The sequence below is a fragment of the Letharia lupina genome, assembly GCF_014066315.1.
Source record: "Letharia lupina isolate WasteWater1 chromosome Unknown contig_6, whole genome shotgun sequence".
NCBI classification, from domain to species: Eukaryota; Fungi; Ascomycota; class Lecanoromycetes; order Lecanorales; family Parmeliaceae; genus Letharia; species Letharia lupina.
In genome coordinates, this window is record NW_023502975.1 from 395,081 (window position 1) to 416,092 (window position 21,012).

Consider the following 21,012-nt stretch of genomic DNA (forward strand, 5'->3'; position numbering starts at 1 on the left):
AACACATTACTCAGCCCTCAGCCCTATGGCTAGCGGGTCTTGGCGGAGGCATCTCCTACTATATTATGCCTCCTTCCTACATACATAGTTCGATAGCCTTATTATCCTTGATCTACCTCACCCATACTGGTATCGCACCTATGCTGGTCCTGACATTATAATAAGGCTCCTTCGTACCCCCCCCGGCCCGGCGAAGAGAACTGACGGGTTTTTTCACTTTCTGCTCGGAGCAAGCGACCGAGCCTGATAAAGAAAACGCTGGGTATTTCTACCATACAGAAGCCCCACCACACATACAAATCACAAACCACCTACATCATTCGAAAGAACCTACATTGAACAACCTACATTATCAACGGTAGCCCAATCCATCAAAAAACGAGTCCCCTACATCGAATACAAGAAATCCTTCTCCGCTCCGCATCACAAACGAACTCCAGAGATCTCTCCGCTCCATCTTTACCTACATTCAACACATCATGAATTCCGACCTAAACCCACCTACATCAACAAACAAACAAACACCCCCACACTCACAGTGAGCCTGCTACAAGGGCAGCAAACGTACGACCTCTTCACTGAGCATGTCGACAACATAGTGAGCCTGCTACAATGGCGACGGGAACAGACCCGGCAAAACGATTACGATCCGACCTCTTCACTGAGCATGTCGACAACACACATAGTGAGCCTGCTACCAAATGGCATTCAACACATTCGATTCTTTCCCTACCTCCCTACCATGGAGTAGACTTGATAGCAAGAGCATGGGAGACACAGGGCAAATCTACAGTGAAGCTCCCAGGCCAGGCTGCCAACAGGTGTTGAAGGATAACATGCATGCGTTGGATTTTCTTCAATTCTACCGAAGGACTATGGCAAGAAGACTGGGTAAGGAGAAGAACTCGGAGAATCTTGCTGGCACGCAGGCAAGATATGGCCAATATCTCCAGGATCTCTGACGGATAATATGGGTATGGCAGGCATGGCACAGTCAAGACCAGCATGCGGCCCGGCAAAACCTCGGACATGGTGTTTTTGAACGAATTGAAACCATCCGATGTTCTTCAGAAAATCGCCAAGACTTGGACTGCTATCGCTACACCTCGGCAAATCTTCTCCAGTCAAGGCCTGCAGGGACTATGGATGTTTGGAGAAACAGGGCAAGCAATGGGCGTGCATCTCCGGTCTACCAGCCATGGGGGCCATGGCTATTTGAGAGGGGGGGGTAGTGTTACGAGCGTACCCTTGACACACCACTCAGCCCTCAGCCCTATGGCTAGCGGGCCTTGGCGGAGGCATCTCCTACTATATCATGCCTCCTTCCTACATACATAGTTCGATAGCCTTATTATCCTTAATCTACCTCACCCATACTAATATTACATCTATGTTAATTCTAACAAATAAAAGTATATATTAATATCTTAAAACTATTAAATTAATTTTATTAAATATTAATATAAAAGTAAAATCTAGTTTAAGCGCTTTAATATTTTAATTAATTAAATTAATTACTATTTAAATCTTTTATATATAAAAATTAAATCTTTTATCGCGTTAAGATTATTTTTAAATTTTAAAATCTTTTTTATTAATATATCTCTCTTTTATTTAAGTAATATTATAATATCTTTTACTTAAATATTAAATTATTAAAATATTATATTCTTCGCTTTTAATTAAAAGATTTTATCTTTAAAATCTTATCTTTAATTTTATAAAAATAATAATAGATTTATTAGAGATAAAGTTAAAAAAAAATCTTCTTTTATCTTTATAATAAAAGAAGAGAAAAAGAAAATTAATTATAAATTATAAATAGCTTAACGTCTAAAAATAATAAATTAATAAAATTATAATATTAGAATAAAGAGTTTTTCTTATAATTAATAAATATAAAATTAAATAGAAATTAATTAAATTAATAAGATTATCTTTAATAGATATATCGCGTATATAAAGAATATTAAAATATATAAAATATAAGAGAGAGCGTATATATATAGCTATAAATATTTAAAGTATATTTAAAATATAAAAAAAAGCGTTTATATATAGCTCTACGATATATATTAATAATAATAAAAATTAATATTTTTTTCTAATTAGCTTTTTAATTAATATTTAAATTAAATTTATTTTTAAATAATATTTTATTTTATTAAGATTTTAATTATATAATATTAATTAATTTAATAATAAATATTTAATATTATTCTTTTTTAATCTACTCTCTTCTTTCTTAAATATTCTTTCTATTATTATAATATTTATATTATCTATATTTAAAAAAAAAATTATTATATTTATACTCTATAATTAAATTAAATTAATAATAATATATCTCTTAATATAATAATTAATTATAATATTAATTATAATTTATTTATATATAACGAGTAAAGGCCTATAAATTAAATTCATAATCATTTTTTTTGATTAGGGCTATCGAGCAAATTTGATGAGCGATCTTTAATAAGCGATATTTGAATTCCTTACCCTCAAAGAACTATAAGACTAAATTTTAGAATTCTCTCATTTATAGAAAGCGCAAATTACGATCTATAATTTGAAAAAAAAAATCTTAAAATTTTAATAGAAAATAGTAAAGTTATTAAATAATTAAAAGTAGAGTAAGAGATTTTTTAATAATTGCGGACGCTAATTTATTTATTCGCGATAACTTAGTCGATCTAATTAAAGAGCGTAACGAACTTAAATTTATAATTAAATATATATATAAATTTAAGATTTTTAAGCTTAGCTGTATTTTATTCTTTTATATATATTATTATTATATTAAAGTCATTAACTTAATAATCGCGAAAATTTAAGAAATTCTTAATAATTAATTAATTACTAATTTAGACTTATCTAAATTATCGAAATAAAATAAAAATAAAACTTCGCGAAGATAAAGATTAAAAGATTATACGCGAAATTTAAAAAGTATAATTATAAATAAAAAAGGTATATAATTATATCGATTATATATATCTAAATTAAGTAATAAATTAATTATATATATTAATTATATTATTATTAAATAAATTTTAAAGCTTATATATTAAAAGAAATTCGCGAATTATAGAGATTAATAAATATAATTATTTTTTAAATTATATTTATTTAAAGAATAAAGAAAATTCTAATTTAAATAACTTTAAATTTAATTCTCTATATTAGTTATATTTTAAGAAGTTATAAAAATAAAATTAATAAATAATTCTAATAATATAATTTACTCGTTAATAATTATAAATAAAAAAAATTACTAATTAATATTTAGCGATTCAATTATATATATTTTATATAAAAAGACTTACTTTATAATTAAAAGATATATAATCTTTTAAATAATTATAATAAGATATAAATTTATAAATAATAATATAATATTATTAAAGTTTAGATATAATTTTTATAAAAAGAAAATATATAATAAATAAAAGAAAATTATTCTAAGTTAAAAAAAAGATATTCTTATTCTTATTTATTTATTATATTTAATTAATAATATTTAATTATTATACTTAATCTAATAACTTTATATATTTTATTTTTATAAAATAAAACCTTTTAAATTAATTTAAATATAGATATATATTTATAAAAATATTACTACTTTAATAAAAGAGACTTTTTATTCTAAAATCTATATTAAATTAAAATTATATCTCTATATTTAATAGCTTTAATTCTTAAAGCTATTACTAACATCGCGATTAAATTTATATAATAATAATATATCTTTCTTATTAATAAGTATTTCTATATTTAATAACTTTAATTTCTAAAATTATTATTAATATCGCGATTAAATTTATATAATAATAATACGTCTTTCTTATTAATAAGTATCTCTATATTTAATAATTTTAATTCTTAAAGTTATTATTAATATCGCGATTAAATTCGTATAATAATAATATATCTTTCTTATTAATAAATATTCTTACGTTTAATAGCTTTAGTCCTTAAATTTATTATTAATATTACGATTAAATTTATATAGTAATAATACGCTTTTCTTATTAATAAGTATTTCTATATTTAATATCTTTAGTTTCTAAAGTTATTATTAATATCGCGATTAAATTTATATAGTAATAATATATCTTTTTTATTAGCGAGTATATTAATAATTATAAATATTTAAAATATAATAGAAAAGAGTAAATAATTCTTAATAATATTCGATCTTAAATCTATAGCTTCTTTATCTTATTTAAAAATAAAGATATTTATATCTAAAATTTAAAATAAGTAAATTCTAATATATAATTATAAAATAGATATAAATTTTTTAATATTTCTTATTAAGTATATAATTCTTAAAAAAAGAATATTAATCTTTAATTATATTTATATAAATCTTTTAAAAAAAGTTATATATTAATAGAAAGTTTAAATTTATATTAATTATAATTATAAAGATAATTATAATTATAACTTTATATATAATTAGATATTTAAATTATAATACTTAATATTAATTAATAAAAGATTAAATTCTATTAATTATTTTATTTAATATCTTATTTATTATAAGAATATAAAGTTATCTTTTAAAAATAAATCTTTAAAAATAATAATTAAATAATATAATATATATATAAAATAAAATCTTATAAATTACGCGTTAAAAGAAAAGCTTTAAAATTATAAAATTAATTAAAATTTAATAGCGATAAATCTTATATAAAGTTTAAGCTATAGCTCGCGTTAATTATATATAATAAAAATAATAATAATTAAAAGAATATATTATCTAATTTTTATTAATATTTTAATCTTATTAAAATAGTGATATTTATTAAAATAGCGATAATATTTATTAAAGTAATAATAATATTTATTAAAGTAATAATAATATTTATTAAAATAGTAGTAATATTTATTAAAGTAATAGCGATATTTATTAAAATAGCGATAATATCTAATAAACGCTTTATTATAATACTTTTAAATAAATTATTATTACGCGTAATTTAAAATAATATTAATTTTTTCGAAGAGTTATTAATAATAGATTAAATATATATAAATTAAGCTCTTCGCGCGATCTATTTATATATTAACTTAAAATTATTAATAAATAAAAAATAAATATATAATTTAATAATTATATTATACTTTAAATATCGTTATAATAATATTATATTATTAATAGAAATTCTATATATAAAGAAGATAGTTTTATAATAAAAAGAATTAATATAAAAAAGAAAGTTTTAGAGAAGAGAGAAAGTTTAGATATATATCGCGTATATTAAATATTTAAATTATTTTATATTATCTAGCTTAATTTAAATATTAATAAATAATATACTTTCTTTTTAATTTTAAAGATTTAAATTTAAGCGAATTATATTTATTAAATATTATTATTTAATATAATTATATTTATTTTTATAATATTTATAATTATTATTATAACTCGTATAGATTAAAAAATAAGATATTTAAAAAAGTAAATTAATAAATAATTATTTATATCTAATTTAATTAAAATAAAACTATTATAACTTATTAAAATTTTCGTATATTTTTTTTTTTTTTTTTTTTTTTTATATAAATAATTATTCTTTAATTATTCTTTAATAATTAAAATAGTATATAATATATATTCTCTTTATTTCTAACTTCGATATTTATAAAAATTAATATACTTTTTAATAAAATAAATATTAATTAAAATTAAGTATAGCTTAATATCTATAAATATTCATATAAACCTTTTAATTCTTTTATCTATATTTATTAATTTATCTTTTTATAGCGATTAAAGTAGAAAAAATTAAATCTAATAATTTATTATAATAAAAATTAAATATTAATATTAATAATAATATTAAAAAGTCTTAATATAAATTAATTAAATAATAATTAAACTTTTAATTAAAATAAAAAGCGAAGAATAAATTTAATTAAAATAAAAATATTAAGAAATCGCGATAGTAAATAAATATATTTATATCTAAAAAGAAACTAATTAAGAAAATAAAGAAAGTTAATATTTTAATTATTAATTACGCTATACTTATAAAAAGTATAAAATTAAATATATTAATATATTATAATTAAAATAAAAATAAATAAGTAATAAATTAGATAAAATATAATAAATAAGTAATAAATAATTTTTAATTTTAATTATTATTTTAATAAATTTATATTTTAATAGTATTATATAAAAAAAATATATAAGCGTAATTATAAAGAAAGTTTAGAGTTTTATTTATCGCGTAAATTATTATATATATAAATAAAGATAAAAATTTAAATTATAAAAATATAAATAATATTAAAATTAAATAAGATATAAGTATTAAAAATAATTCTATTATATACGCTAATAATTAAATAAACTTTATTTTTTAAATTATTTAAAAGTATAATATAGAATTTATTAATAAATATTATTATAGCTTAGATATAATAATATTAACGCGCTAATTAATAAATATTAAATTATTATAAAAATCTTAAAATATTAAATATAATTATATCTAAAAAATAAAATTATAAATTTTTATTTATATATAATTAATTTAATATATAATAATAAAAAGTTTATTATAAAAGCTATATTATTTAAATTAATATTTTACTCTTTATAATTATCTTTACTATTATATAAATAATATAAAGTTATCTCTTATTTAAATATATCTAATTTTTAATTCTAATTATTATTATAAATATTATTAATTTATTCTAGTATTATTAAATATATTTTTATATATTTTTTATATTTTTTTTAATTAGATAATAATTAAATTTTAAATTAAAATAAATATTTAAAAGAGAAAAATTTATAAATATTTAATTATATAATTTTTTTTTTATATTTTTTATAATTATTAAAGTAATTAATATTATATAATTAAATCTTATAATTAATAATATAATATCTTTCTACTATAATATTTAAATTATCTAAAAATAAATATATTTTTATCTTTAATTTAAATAATTTAATTAAGATTATTATAAGATTTAAATCTTTGTTTATAATATAACTCGCTTTTTATATATTATATAAAGATAAATATTTATTTAAATAGATATTATTAGAGTTAATTATAAAGTATAATAATAGAAAATTTATTTTTAAATCAATAAATTAGAAAGACTTCTATTATCTTATATAATATTTTAAAAATAAATCTTTAAATATAATAATATTTTAATATTAATTTTTTTTTAAATATAATTTAATAAATTAAGCGTTAAAAGAGAAGCTTTATAATTATAAAATTAATTAATTTTTAATAATAATAAATCTCGCGTAAAGCTTAAATTATAGCTTATATTAATTATATATAATAAATATAATAATAATTAAAAAGATATATTATCTAATTTTTATTAACGCTTTAATTCTATTAAAATAAAGACGATATCTATTAAAGTAGTAATAATATTTATTAAAGTAATAATAATATTTATTAAAGTAGTAATAATATCTATTAAAGCGATAATAATATTTAATAAAATCTTTATTTTAACGCTATATCTAATACTTTAAAATAATATTAACTTTTTTAAAGAGCTATTAATAATAAATTATATATATATAATTTAAGCTCTTCGCGTAATTTATTTATATATTAATTTAAAGTTATTAATAAATAAAGAATAAATATATAGTTTAATAGTTATATTATACTTTAGATATTATTATAATAATATTAAACTACTTAAATAAAAATCTAATATATAAAAAAGATAGTTTTATAATAAAAAGAATTAATATAAAAAAAAAATTTAGAGAGAAAGAAAAGTTTAGATATCTATCGCGTATATTAAATTTTTAAATTACTTTATATTATTTAACTTAAATTAAATATAAATAAAACGCTTTCTCTTTAATTTTAAAGATTTAAATTTAAATAAATTATATTTATTAAGCGCTATTATTTAATATAATCTTAACTATTTATAATTATTATTATAATTTATATAAATTAAAAAATAAAATATTTAAGAGAGCGAGTTAATAAATAATTATCTTTATTTAATTTAGCTAATATTAAATTATTATAACTTATTAAATTTTTTATATATTTTATTCTTACTTTTTTTTTATCTTATTTTCTTTATAAAAATAATTATTTTTTAAGTTAAACTCTATAATAATATATTTAAAAAAATATATAATATATATTCTCTTTATTTCTAATATCGATACTTATTAGAATTAATATACTTTTTAATAAAATAAACTAAAATTAAAATTAAGAATAGTTTAATATTTATAAATATTTATATAAATTCTTTAATTTCTTTATATATATTTAGTAATTTATTTTTTTATAATAATTAAAGTAAAAAAAGATTAAATCTAATAATTTATTATAATAAATAATAAATATTAATAATAATAATAATATTAAAGAATTTTAATATAAGTTAATTAAATAATAATTAAATTTTTAATTAAAATAAAAAGCGAAGAATAAGCTTAATTAAAATAAAAATATTAAGAGATTACGATAATAAATAAATACGTTTACATCTAAAAAGAAATTAATTAAGAAAATAAAGAAAATTAATATTTTAGCTATTAGCTACGCTATAATTATTAAAAAGTGTAAAACTAAATATATTAATATATTATTATTAAAATAGAAGTAAATTTTTAAATAGATTAGATAAAATATAATAAATAAGCGATAAATAGCTTTTAATTCTAAATTTTACTAGTTAAAAAGATATAATATAAAATAATATATTAATCTATTATATTATACTCTAATAAGATATAAGATATTAAGATTTATATAATCTTATATCTAATATAATATAAGATCTTAGCGATATATACTATAATATAATATATCTATAATATTATATTATAATATAGTATATATATTTAAGATATTTTAACTAAGATTTCTATATTTAGAAGTATAAGTAGTTATTCTAGTTATTATTTTAATTAATTATAACTATTACTATTATAGCTATCTATTATAACTATCTCTATTATAGTTATCTCTATTATAACTATCTATTATAGCTATTACTATTATAGCTACTATTATTATAACTATTATTATTATAACTATTATTATTATAACTATTATATAATAATAAATTATTTTAATAATAAATAATAATAGTTATAATAGTAGTAGCTATAATAGTAATAGCTATTAAAATATTAAATATATAATATATAAAACGAACGAATTAATTCTTTAAAATCTCTTCGAGACTAGATTTTAAATATAATATAAAATTAAAAATTAAAAAATATAATAGCTAAAATACGCGAAGATTATATTTCGATAATAGCTATAATAGTAATAGATATAATAGTAATAGTTATAATAATAATAAATATAATAATAATAGCTATAATAGTAATAGCTATAATAGTAATAGCTATAGTAGTAATAGCTATAATAGTAATAGTTATAATTAGCTAGAATAATAACTAGAATAGCTACTTATACTTCTAAATATAGAAATCTTAACTAAGATATCTTATATATATATTATATTATAATATAATATTATAGATATATTATATTATAATATATATCGTTAAGATCTCGAATTTATATTAGAAAAATAATATAATATTTAACTCTATTTATATTATATTCGAATATAATATAATATTACCTAATATAAAATATCTTATAAAATATATTATATCTTTTCGATTAGTAATTCTAATTATTATTTTAATAGACTTATATTTTAATAGTATTATAAAAAAAAATACGCGAGCGTAATTACGAGAAAGTTTAAAGTTTCGCTTATTACGCGAATTATTATATATATAAATAAAGATAAAAACTCGAATTAAAAGAAAATAAATAATATCGAAGTTAAATAAGATATAAGTATTAAGAATAATTTTATTATATATATTAATAATTAAGTAGATTTTATTTTTTAAATTACTTAAGAGTATAATATAGAATTTAACGATAAACGCGACTATAGGTTAAATATAATAATATTAATATACTAATTAATAAGTATTAAATTTATTAAAAATCTTAATATATTAAACGCGATTACGTTTAAAAAATAAAATTATATATTTTTATTTATATATAATTAATCTAATATATAGTAATAAAAAGTTTATTATAAAAGTTATATTATCTAAATTATTATTTTAACTTTAATTATTATTATCGCTATTATATAAATAATATAAAGTTATCTCTTATTCGAGTATATTTAATTCTTAATTCTAATTATTATTATAGATATTATTAATTTATTCTAGAATTATTAAATATACTTTTATATACTTTCTATATCTTATCTTTTTTTTTTATATTATAAGAAGATAGCTTAAAGAAATATAGCTTATTATATTAAGCTATAATACTTTCAAAAGAATATTAAGAGATATATTAACTTTTCTAAATTAACGATTTAATAAAAAAACTATAATTATAATATATATAATTTTATATTAAATAATAGTATTAAAAATATATAATAGATATATAAAATTATCGTTAATAATTTTAATTACGAAGTATTAACGAATTTCGCATAATTAATATTATTAAAAGATAAGCTTTTTATTAAGAAATAATATAATATAACTTATATATATAATATAATATAAAGATATTAATTATTCTATATATATACGAGTAAAGGCCTATGAATTAAATTCATAATTATTTTTTTAATCAGGGCTATCGAGTAAATAGGTGAGCGATCTTTGGTGAGCGAACTTTGGTGAGCGATATTTGAATTCCTTACGCTTTAATAATTATAAGACTAAATTTAAAAATTCTTTTTTTATCTGAAAGCCCATATTTCGTTCTATAATTTAAAAAAAAAATATCAAAATTATAATAGAAAATAAAAAAGTTATTCTAAAATCAAATAATGTGTACCTGTTTTTTAATCAGGGCTGTCCGGCTCGGCTGTCGAGCGAACTTTAGTGAGCGATATTTGAATTCCTTACGCTTTAATAATTATAAGACTAAATTTAGAATTTTTTTTTTATCTAAAAGTCCACATTTCGTTCTACAATTTAAAAAAAAAAATCTCAAAAAGTTAATAGAAAATAAAAAAGTTATTCTATATGTTAATAACGTATACCTATTTTTTCGATAATTGCGGACGCTAATTTATTTACCCGCGGTGTCTAATCAAAAAGCGTAGATCTATCGAATTTATAATTGGCTGTATATATAAATTCAAGGTTTTCAAGCTCAGCTCTATCTTATTCTATTATATATACTAATAGAATAGATAAATACGATATTAAGTCTACGCTAGTAACTCTATAGATAGCTCTAAGACATCTTATAATAATTATCTATAAAAAATAGAGAAATACTATATTCTCATAGTAAGAAGTATATATATATAATTCTTCGAATATTAAAAAAAAATAAAGATACTAGACTAATTAGTGATATAAATTTTACGAGTTCTTCTATCGTAGTAAAATCTTTCGAATAATAAAATAACTATCGAAATAAGATATCGAACGATTTCAATTCGTTTAAATATATATTATTTGATATTCTTTTATAGAGACTTAATTAACTATAATTATCGTAGTAGATCTTTCTCTTATAATATTATTATAGTAATATATAATATTAATATAATAAAGATAATAAACTAAATTATAGTAATATTCTCCGCTTATTAAATAGCGATTTAATATGAAAGCGTAGAGAGTAAACCTATATTCTTAATAATAAGAGTTTTATTACCGCTTAATTTCTCTATAATATTCTCTATAGTATTCTCCACAATCTTCTCCGTAGTTTTCTCCGTATTTATTTATTATAGTTTCTTCTTTTACTTAATTAAGTACTTTAGCTAAATAGCTAATTAAGTAAATAATTAAGTAATTAATTAAACGATTTATAGAGATCTCTTATATTACTAGCGAGTCTTCTAATTTCGATACTTCTTCTTTTACTATATAATATATATAAATAAATACTTTAATAATCGAGTAACGTAAAAATCGAATAGAGTAGAAGTATCGTTATTATTCTAGTTATAAGAATTAAGATCGTATAGTAAGTATATAATAAGATTAGAGGATAGAAAAGTAGGGTTATATTCTTAATGAAAGCTAGCATAAGCTATAATAGAAGTACTTAAATATATATATGGCTATGATGTGAATAAGATAAGTCTTATAGCGTATAAATTTATAATATCGATAAATCTAGCGAAAGAATTAATATAAATGTAAGATTTATTAAAAGATACTCGATAACGCGAGTATATTAAAGATTCGACTTAAAGCGTTATACTATTAGATATTAATATAGACTTTATATAAACGTCTAATAATATCTAAATATTCTATAAAATAAAACTAGATATTACTATTATTTATTAAGAAATAATATAATATAACTTATATATATAATATAATATAAAGATATTAATTATTCTATATATCTATAGAATAGATATATACGATATTAAGTTTACGCTAGTAACTCTATAAGTAACTCTAAGATATCTTATAATACTTTTCTTATTATTAATAGATATAGCTCGCTTTCTATTATATATATAGAGTAATAAAATATAATTATATTTAATTTTATATCTTATTAATTTAGCGTAATTATTAATTAGAATAATAATTAGAATAATTACTTTTAAATATAGAAATCTTAATTAAGATATCTTATATATATATTATATTATAATATAATATTATAAATATATTATATCGTAATATATATCGCTAAGATTTTATATTATATTAGATATAAAATTATATAAATATAAATATTTTATATCTTATTAGAGTATAATATAATAGATTAATATATTATATTATATTATACGAGTAAAGGCCTATGAATTAAATTCATAATCATTTTTTTAATTAGGGCTATCGAGTAAATTTGATAAGCGATCTTTAGTAAGCGATATTTGAATGCCTTGCCTTTTAATAGTTATAAGACTAAATTTAAAAATCCTTTTTATCATCTGAAAGCCCACATTTTGATCTAAAATTTAAAAAAAAAATATCAAAATTATAATAGAAAATAAAAAAAGTTTTTCTAAAATTAAATAATGTGTACCTGTTTTTTAATTAGGGCTGTCCGGCTGTCGAGCGAACTTTAATAAGCGATATTTGAATTCCTTGCGCTTTAATAATTATAAGACTAAATTTAGAAATTTATTTTTTATCTAAAAGCTCATATTTCGTTCTATAATTTAAAAAAAAAATCTTAAAAAATTAATAGAAAATAAAAAAGTTATTCTATATGTTAATAACGTATATCTATTTTTTTAATAATTACGAACGCTAATTTATTTACCCGCGATATATTAGCCGATCTAGTTAAAAAGCGTAGAGGACTCGAATTTATAATTGACTATATATACAAATTTAAGATTTTCTAGTTTAGTTCTATCTTATTCTTTTATATATATTAATTATATTATATCTTTTTAATTAATAATTAAGATAATATTATAAATTTTATTAATATATAAATCTCTTATAAATAATAAATTTATAATAAAATCTAATATTATAATATAAAATAAATTTATATTATTTAGCGAGATTAATATTAACTCGCTATATAATTTATAATAATAAATTTATACTTTTTAATAATCGAGATAAATATAAATATATTTTATTATATCGCTTATTATATTTATTTAATAATATTTAAATCTAATTTTTTTAATACGCTTATAAATAAAATATCTAATATTAAAATTATTATAATTTATATAAAAAATCTCTTTCTTTATAATAGAATTATTAGATATATAGATTATAAGACTATAACGTAGTAATTTATTCTCTTTAACTTTTTATTTCGAAGACGTATTCTACTTAATAATTTATTTTTAATACTACTTCTTATTTATAATAAAAGTATTCTTATATTATAATTTAAATAATTATATTATTATTAATTTTTATAATTTTAAATAAAATCTCTTTAATTTTAAAATTTAATAAATTAGAAATTAAAATAATATCGTAATATTTAAATTAAGAATTTAAATATTTATAATAATAATATTATTTAATTACTTTATTAATATTATAAATTTAATTATAATAAATATACTATTATATTTTTATAAATTAAATTAATATTTCTAGTTATAAAGCTTATCTTATAAGATAAAAAATATTATTATTATTATTTTTATTATTATTTAATTTAATAATATTAAATCTTTCTAATAATATATTTATAGAATTAAGTTTTTCTTTATAATATTTAATTATAAAGTTAAATATAATTAATTTTTTAATTTAATAAATTTACTTTATATTAAACTCTTTTATTATTATAAAATAATATAAATTATTATAATCTAAGATTATATAAATAAGATATTTATTATCTTATAAGTAATATCTTTAATTTTTAAAGTCTAATAAAATCGTATATAACTTCTTATTTTATATATTTTAATAAAACTTAATATTTTTAAATTTATAGCTAAAAAATATAATAAGATATTATTATTTATTTTTACTTAGTTAACTAAATATACTATTTATATTTATATTAAAAATATTAATCTCTATAATAAATAATATTTTTTAATTATAATATTTTAATATAAATATAATAATAAATACTTACTTAAGTATTTTAAAAGTTTTATATTTTTTTTTAAATATAAAGAGTAATCTAATCTCGTCTTTCTTCGCTTTTTAAATTAGATTCGTTAAAAATATAGCTATCTATAAAAAGCCTTATATAAATTATTAATAAAAATCTATAAATTTTAGAAAGATTAAAATATTCTTAATAGATTTTAATTTTAATTATTTAATAATAATCTTAATATATAATAACTTTATTTAAATATTATATTAATTTATTAAGAATCTTAGAAAGATAATCTTATTATAATTAAAAGTATATTTTAATAATTTTATATAGAGTTAATACTTTAATAATACGCGTAATATTTTATATATATACTCTTAATATAACTCTTTTATTTTAAAATAGATTAATATATTATTTAAGTATATTATATAAAAGATATTAATATATAATTTAAATACTTTATTTATATAAATTTAAAAGATTATAAAGATATTATTTAATACTTAAATTAATTATAATAAATTCGAAAAATAATTTTTTACTTATTTTTCTTTCGTATTTTTCTTTCGTATTTATATATTATAAATATTAATCTTAATAAAATACTTTATATATATATTTTTTTCTAATATTTTTAAAACTAATAATAATAAGTAATTATTTTTAATAGTTATCTTATTGAGTTTTTAATAATTAATAAATAATTATAGCGAGCTATCTAATTTCTTAATAAATAATATTAATAAATTAATCTAACTAATTAAAAGTTAAATTTACTTTCTCTTAAATATAATATTTAAATAATCTTTAATCGCTATAAGCTTATTATATAATATATTATAAAATAAATTATTTCTAAATAACTTATTAAATAATAAGTTAATAGAGTATTTAATCTAATTATATATATTAAAATAATTAAATAACTCTTTTAAAAAGACTTTTAATAAATTTTTAAATTATTTAAATATATTAAAAACGTCTAACTACGTAATATTATATAATATAATTTTATTATAATTATCTTTATTATTTTTAAATAGAATCTAATATAAAAATATAATAAATATTTATTCTAGAATATATATAATTACTATATTAATTAATAACGTAAATTACTTTATATTCATTATTATAATATTTACTTACTTCTTATTACTTATATAAAAAAAATATAATAAATCTAAAATTATATATATTAATAAATATTTAAATCGATATTATAGATTTAATAGAAATTAAAAATAAGATTATATTCTTATATATTTATAATATATACCTTTAAGATTTACTCTTATTTTCTTTCTTAACTATTTATAAAATTAAAAAATAAATTATATTTTCTATTTAAGAATATTTAATAATTATTAATAATATATATTATTATTAACGCGTATTTAGATTTAGAAATCTATATTTTTTGAATAAAAGATTATAATATAAATATTTTCTCGCTATCGATATTTATTAGAGTAATTATTTTATACTTTTTACTTAGCGTAATAATTTTATTTTTTAATAATAAAGAGCGAGATCGCTACTTAATTAATAGCGTATTTAATATTATAATAATAAATATTAAACTTTATCTTTTCTCTTATTAAATTTGAAATTATATACTTCGTTATTTATAACGTAGTTAAAAAATTTAAGAGAATTCTTATAATATTTTAATTATTAATAATTATTATATGATATTTAAATAAAAGATATTTTAAACTTAATATAAAAAGCGCTATCTTTAAATTTAATTTATTTAAACTTTTAATCTTATAGCGCTAAAGAGAATAAACTCTTCTTTTAATTCTATTAACTCTTTATATATTATCTCTTAAACTTTATATACTATTAACTATTACTTCTTTAATTACTTATATTACGAGTAAAGGTCTATAAATTAAATTTATAAATATTTTTTTAATTAGAGCTATCGAGTAAATCTAATAAGTAATCTTTAGTAAGCGATATTTAAATATCTTGCCTTTTAATAATTATAAGACTAAATTTAAAAATCCTTTTTTTATCTAAAAGCCTATATTTTATTCTATAATTTAAAAAAGAAATAATAAAATTATAATAGAAAATAAAAAAGTTATTTCAAAATTAAATAATATATATCAATTTTTTAATTAGGGCTATTCCGCTGTCGAGCGAACTCTAATAAACAATATTTGAATTTCTTACGCTTTAATAATTAGAAGACTATATTTAGATTTTTTATTATTTAAAAGTCTATATTTCGTTCTATAATTTAAAAAAAAAATCTTAAAATTTTAATAGAAAATAAAAAAGTTATTTTATATATTAATAACGTATATCTAATTTTTAATAAGAAGATATAAAAAGACGAGATTTTAATAGTTGCGGATATATTATAAGATATCTTAGAAATACTTATAGAGTTACTAGCGTAGGCTTGGCATCGCATATATCTATCTATAAATTATATAGATAATTATTATCTTTTATACCACATATATATATAAGTTAAATTATAATAATTTCTTAATAGAATATCTCGATTAGAATTTCTATATTTAGAAGTATAAGTAGCTATTCTAGTTATTATTCTAGTTAACGATTGTATTTATTCGATAAATTCGATATAATAGCTATTACTACTATAATTACTACTATTATAACTATTACTATTATAGCTATTACTATTATAACTACTACTATTATAACTACTTTTATTATAGTTATCTCTATTATAACTATTTCTATTATAGCTATTACTATTATAACTATTATTATTATAGCTATTATATAATAATAAATTATTTAAATAAAAATAATAATAGCTATAATAGTAGTAGTTATAGTAGTAATAGCTATTAAAATATTAGATATATAATATATAGAACGAATAAATTAATTCTCTAAAATCTCTTCGAAACTAGATTTTAAATATAGTATAAAATTAGATAACTAAAAAATATAATAGCTAAGATACGCGAAGATTATATTTCGATAATAGATATAATAGTAATAGATATAATAGTAATAGTTATAATAGTAATAGTTATAATAGTAGTAGTTATAGTAATAAAATACTACGATACTATAGTCGTACGATTAGTCGTTAACTAGAATAATAATTAAAATAGCTACTTATACTTCTAAATATAGAAATCTTAATTAAGATATTTTATATATATACTATTTTATAATATAATACTATAGATATACTATATCATAATTATTAAGAAATTATTATAATTTAACTTATATATATATATGATATAAAAGATATTAATTAATCTATATAGTCTATAGGTAGATATATGCGGTGCTAAGCCTACGCTAGTAACCCTATAAGTATCCCTAAGGCATCTTATAACAATTGCCCACAAAAAATAGGGAAATATCATATTCTCATGATAAGAAGTATATATGTATGTATGCTTTTCGAAAAATCGGAAAGAAGTGGAGATACCGGGCTAATTAGTGGTGTATATCCCACGAAATCTCCTGCTAGAATAAAAACTTTTGAATAATGAAATGACTGTCGGAGCAAGACATCGGACGGTTTTAATTCGTTTAAATATATATTATTCGATATAACCCTTATCTGTAGAGGTTTAATTGCCATAGTTATAGTGATTTGGCTATGATCGTCGCAGTAGGTCCTCCTCTTGTATCGTTATTGTAGTAATGTATTATAATGTGATATTGCCTAGGTATGCAGAGATAGCAGGCCAAATCGTAGTGTTATTCTCCGCTTGCTAAATAGCGATTTAACGTGGAATTGTGAGGAGCATATGACGTGGGATCTTGGAGAGCTGAGCCGTGTTCTTGATGGTGGTAACCTTATTATCGCTTGGTTTCTCCGCAGTATTCTCCGCAGTATTCTCCGCATTTGTCTATTATAATTTCTTCTCTTATTTAACTAAGTACTCTAGCTAAGTAATTAATTAAGTGATTAATTAAGTAATTAGCTAAATAATTAACTAAGTAATTAGCTAAGTAATTAATTAAGTAATTAACTAATTAATTAACTAAGTAGATGAAATTATAGATAAAGAAAGTCTAGATCTAGTCTTTAATATATCTATTCGACTACTGAATTTCAGCCTTATAAATATTATCTCGTTTATTATTTATATAAGTATATTATTATTAGAGATAGATAAGATAATATCTAATTAACTAATTAACTATTCTCTTAAAGTAGAATAAAGTATAATAATATCGATAGACCTATTAAAAGAATCGATTTAAATGTAGATTTTTGTTAAAAGATACTTAGTGGCCGGAAAGGTATGGTATTTAATATGGGATTTAGGCAATTTTCGAGATATCATTTCAAAAGATATAGGATATTTTCAATCCCACTCGGTATTTTATATATAAATTACCGTATTTTAAAATCGTCTCGTATAAAATAGACTAGCCTCGTTATAGGGCTTCAAGAATTATAAGATTCTATAAATAGAATATAAAGATATAAATCTTTAAAGAAAAGAGGTAAAAGTTGAAAAATTCTAAGTCCAAAAAATCCCATACCTTTCCGGCCAGTAAAGGTACTTGATAACGCGAGTATATTGAAGGTTCGGCTTAAAGCGTTATACTATTAGATGTTAATGTAAACTTTACGTAAACGTCTAATAACGCCTAGATATTCTATAAAGTAAGACTAGATATTACTATTAATTATTAAGAAATTATTATAATTTAACTTATATATATATATAGTATAAAAGATATTAATTAATCTATATAGTTTATAGATAGATATATACGATATTAAGTCTACGTTAGTAATTCTATAAGTATCTCTAAGATATATATCGTTAAGATTCCATATTATATCAGATATGAAATTATATAAATATTAATATTTTATATCGTATTAAAGTATAATATAGTAGATTAATATACTATATTATATTATATCTTTTCAATTAGTAGTTTAGATATATATTATTTAAATTTAAGATAACTTTTTTATTTTCTACTAAAACTTTAAGATTTTTCTTTTAAATTATAGAGCGTAGTTTACGCGCCTTAAAGATTTAAGAATTCTAAAATTTAATCTTATAATTAACACAAGGCAAGGGTCTCAATTATCGCTCATCAAAGTTCGCTCACTAAAGATCGCTATCAAAGATCGCTTATTAAATTTACTCGACAGCCCTAATCAAAAAAAATGATTATGAATTTAATTTATAGACCTTTACTCGTAATTAATAAAGCTTTAATTACTTCTTAGATACTAGTTAATTAAAAGACTAATAAAGCTTTAACTACTATTTAGATATAGACTTAAAGTTTATAATTAAAAAATCTCTATATACTCTAATCTCTTACTTAAGTAATAATCGTAATAGAATTTATAATAAAATAGTAATAATCTCTATACGCTATAATCTCTTAGTTAAATAGTAGTCGTAGTAGAAAAATAGTAGAATAGTATTAGAATAGTGGTAATACTAGTAACAATGAAGAATAGTGGTAATAGTGGTAAAAAGTCGTCGGAGTTGCCACAACTGAGCTGGATTTAATATTTGAAGATTAAATTAATAATTGATAACTGCGTAGTAGCAGCGCGAGGGCCTTATAACCTGTTGGAAATGTATGAAGTATTGATTGATTTGGTAGCTATGAGAGTGCTGAGTGAAGGCCACTTATACCCCCTATTTGCCACCTGCGGGGTAGCTACAACACAGGTGCTGCAGTAAATCTCAACACCGAAGCTACGTGATTGCAGGTGGTCTAGGAGGTTTGGGCCAACGAATCCCTCGGTAGATGGTTGATCGCGGGGCAAAACATCTTCTGCTATCATCTCGTTCCGGTGCAACTGGTGGTGATGTCGCCGAGTTTCTGGACGAGATTCGAGCGATGGGTGTGGAGGTGAAAAACACCTCCCCGCAACATAAGCATTCTCCAGAATCTATGTTAGCCAACTGTGCAGAGAACGTGCCCCCCATCAAAGGCTACATCCAAGTATCGATGGTTTGCGAGGTACTTGATTACACGCTTACCTTGACCCCAACACCTGAATAGACACAATGAACTGACAGATCCGAGGACTTGATGTTCGGAAACATGTCCCATGGCGCCTTCACCGCCGCCATCGGGGCCGAAGTCCACGCCTCCTGGTACCTGGTCGCCGCTGCAGCCTCCGCTTCCGATTCAGAGGGCACTACCGCCATCGTTGACCCCTTAGCACACCTCTCGCGCCGAGGCGACAGCAGAAACTGCAGAGGTGATTTGTGAGGCCTTGGTTCAAAAGCTGTCGAAGATACTGAACACAGAGGAGGGCAACACCGACGCCGCAAAATTGATGCATGTGCTTGGCGTAGACTCTTTGGTTGCGGTTGGGATAAGGCAATGGTTCAGAAAAGAGATGGAAGCTGATGTGACGGTGTTTGTCGGCTTTGTTCGGCTACTAATTAGTAGTGACGGCGGTGATGGGAAGGAGTAA

At 18.8% G+C, this 21,012-nt stretch overlaps 2 protein-coding genes across 2 annotated transcripts; both read left to right on the plus strand.

Moving 5' to 3' along the window:
• Nucleotides 1-612: 612 nt before the first annotated feature.
• On the plus strand, nt 613-962 carry HO133_009010 (uncharacterized protein; the record flags this gene model as incomplete). The annotated part of the gene is made up of 2 exons (XM_037299871.1): nt 613-685; nt 811-962. 2 exons carry the CDS (start codon nt 613-615, stop codon nt 960-962), a joined length of 225 nt encoding a protein of 74 aa, XP_037154697.1.
• Nucleotides 963-20,633: 19,671 nt separating this feature from the next.
• HO133_009011 (uncharacterized protein) lies at nt 20,634-21,012 on the plus strand (the record flags this gene model as incomplete). The annotated part of the gene is made up of 2 exons (XM_037299872.1): nt 20,634-20,793; nt 20,843-21,012. The coding sequence occupies 2 exons, from the start codon at nt 20,634-20,636 to the stop codon at nt 21,010-21,012; spliced, it is 330 nt and encodes a 109-aa protein (XP_037154698.1).